The sequence below is a fragment of the Gymnoscopelus braueri genome (assembly GCF_963280865.1).
Source record: "Gymnoscopelus braueri genome assembly, chromosome: 1".
Lineage (NCBI taxonomy): Eukaryota > Metazoa > Chordata > Actinopteri > Myctophiformes > Myctophidae > Gymnoscopelus > Gymnoscopelus braueri.
Window position 1 is genome coordinate 31,833,269 of NC_137603.1, and position 1,735 is coordinate 31,835,003.

Below are 1,735 nucleotides of genomic sequence, written 5' to 3' on the forward strand. Positions count from 1 at the left end.
CATCGTGTTTTCCGATGATCAATATCAAAAACACAATTCAATCGTTTAATCACAATTATTTGCATGAGAATTAAATGTCCTGATTGTGACACAGCCCTACGGAGGGGGGTCGTCGGGGGACAGCATCAGGGGACCTTCGTTGCCAGCGGACGCTCAGTATTCCCCCAGCATCCCGTCTGGCCCGCCAGCGCCGCCACAAGATGAGGACACTTTCAAAACGCTGTCACCGAGCCCCTACGCTTCCCTCCCTGTGAAGCTGCTGGCCAATCACAGCAGGGAGCCAAGGTTAATACCGTTTTGGATTTTTCATTAGTATTTTGTTTGTTTGTTTGTTTCATTTTGACCTCAACCTTGATCAATTTCAGTTCGTTTTGATTTGTTTCCTTTTTTTAAAAAGTGGGTTTCCTTGTTTCGTTTTAGAGTAATGCTCATTATTATGATGGCACAATTTTCCATCTACTCACTAAGGGCAGGTCAGAAACCTGCCTACCAATGACATCATCAATGGCAGTGGTGGAAAGCAAATAAGTACATTTACTTAAGTACTGTACTTAAGTAAAATTTTGAGGTACTTTTACTTTACTGGAGTATTTCCAGTTTTCAATACTTTTACTTCTACTGGAGTACTTCTACTCTACTTCTACGATTTTGATAACTATTACAAAATATACATTAACCACTTCAGCCCTGTATACATTTTGGCCATTTGAAAACGATTTTTATACATTTGAAAACTTGTGAAATGGGACATTCTGCATAATGAGTACTACTACTTTTGGTACTTTTGATACCAATACTTTTGTACTTTTACTCAAGTAGCTTTTGAATTCCGGAATCTTACTTAGATTACGGAGTATTTCTACATTGCAGTATTGATACGTTTACTTAAAGTACAAAATGTGAGTACTTTTTCCACCACTGATCAATGGGGATTCCAAGCTAATAGAAACTACAGGTTGACATTAGTGTTTTTTTCCACCACTGGTCTTATAGTTGACTCTACCAACCTTGCAGGGAGCTGGAAGGCGTGACGTCACCGCAGCCGATGGCAGCAGACGTCCAGCTGGAGGCCATGATGGTCGGACCCCTGCTGACCAACGGCTTCCACTCGCCCAGGACCCCCCGGCGACGCCCGGAGCTGAGGCCGGAGCCCCTGGAAAACGGGGAGTCCAGACACTGCCCCTCCTCCTCCTCCTCCTCCTCCTCGGCGGCACCGCAGCCGCAGGGGAAGCCCGCCCCCTCCATCTCCTCCTCTGGGCTCCCCCCCCTGACCCCCACCCCCTTTGTCAGCTCCGGCCTTGTACATTCTACCTCAGCAGCACACAGTTACCTGTGCCCATAGCCTCCTGCAGTGTCCCCGAACACACACACACACACACGCACACGCACACGCACACGCACACACACACACACTATATATATTAGACCATTGGTTCTCAAATGTTTTAATTTCAAGGACCCCCCCCCCCCTTCCCCCATAGCTCTGAGAGTGTACAAATGGATCCAAATGGACGATAAGCGCCCATTTGGTTCCATTAGTACACTCTCAAGAGTTACAGACCCCCCCCCCCCCTCAAGGAACCCAGAGGGTCCCTGTACCCCACACTTTGAGAACCAACTTGTATTAGACTGATTTCTGTTCTCTTCCTTGCTGAGTTTTTATAGGTACTTTGAATCCATTGTTTCATAACGTGTGTATATACAGTATATATATTTTTTAGTGCTAGAGTATATA

The 1,735-nt window shown here is 45.8% G+C and overlaps 1 protein-coding gene across 1 annotated transcript in view; it reads left to right on the forward strand.

Annotated features, from left to right (window-relative positions):
• Positions 1 to 1,342, forward strand: part of igdcc4 (immunoglobulin superfamily, DCC subclass, member 4) — a gene marked incomplete at its 3' end in the record, with an annotated part of 159,834 nt that extends 158,492 nt beyond the window's left edge. The window contains 2 exon segments of the mRNA XM_080432814.1: positions 95 to 285; positions 1,015 to 1,342. Coding sequence (XP_080288940.1) covers positions 95 to 285; positions 1,015 to 1,342 — 519 coding nt within the window.
• Between the last annotated feature and the right edge of the window lie 393 nt (positions 1,343 to 1,735).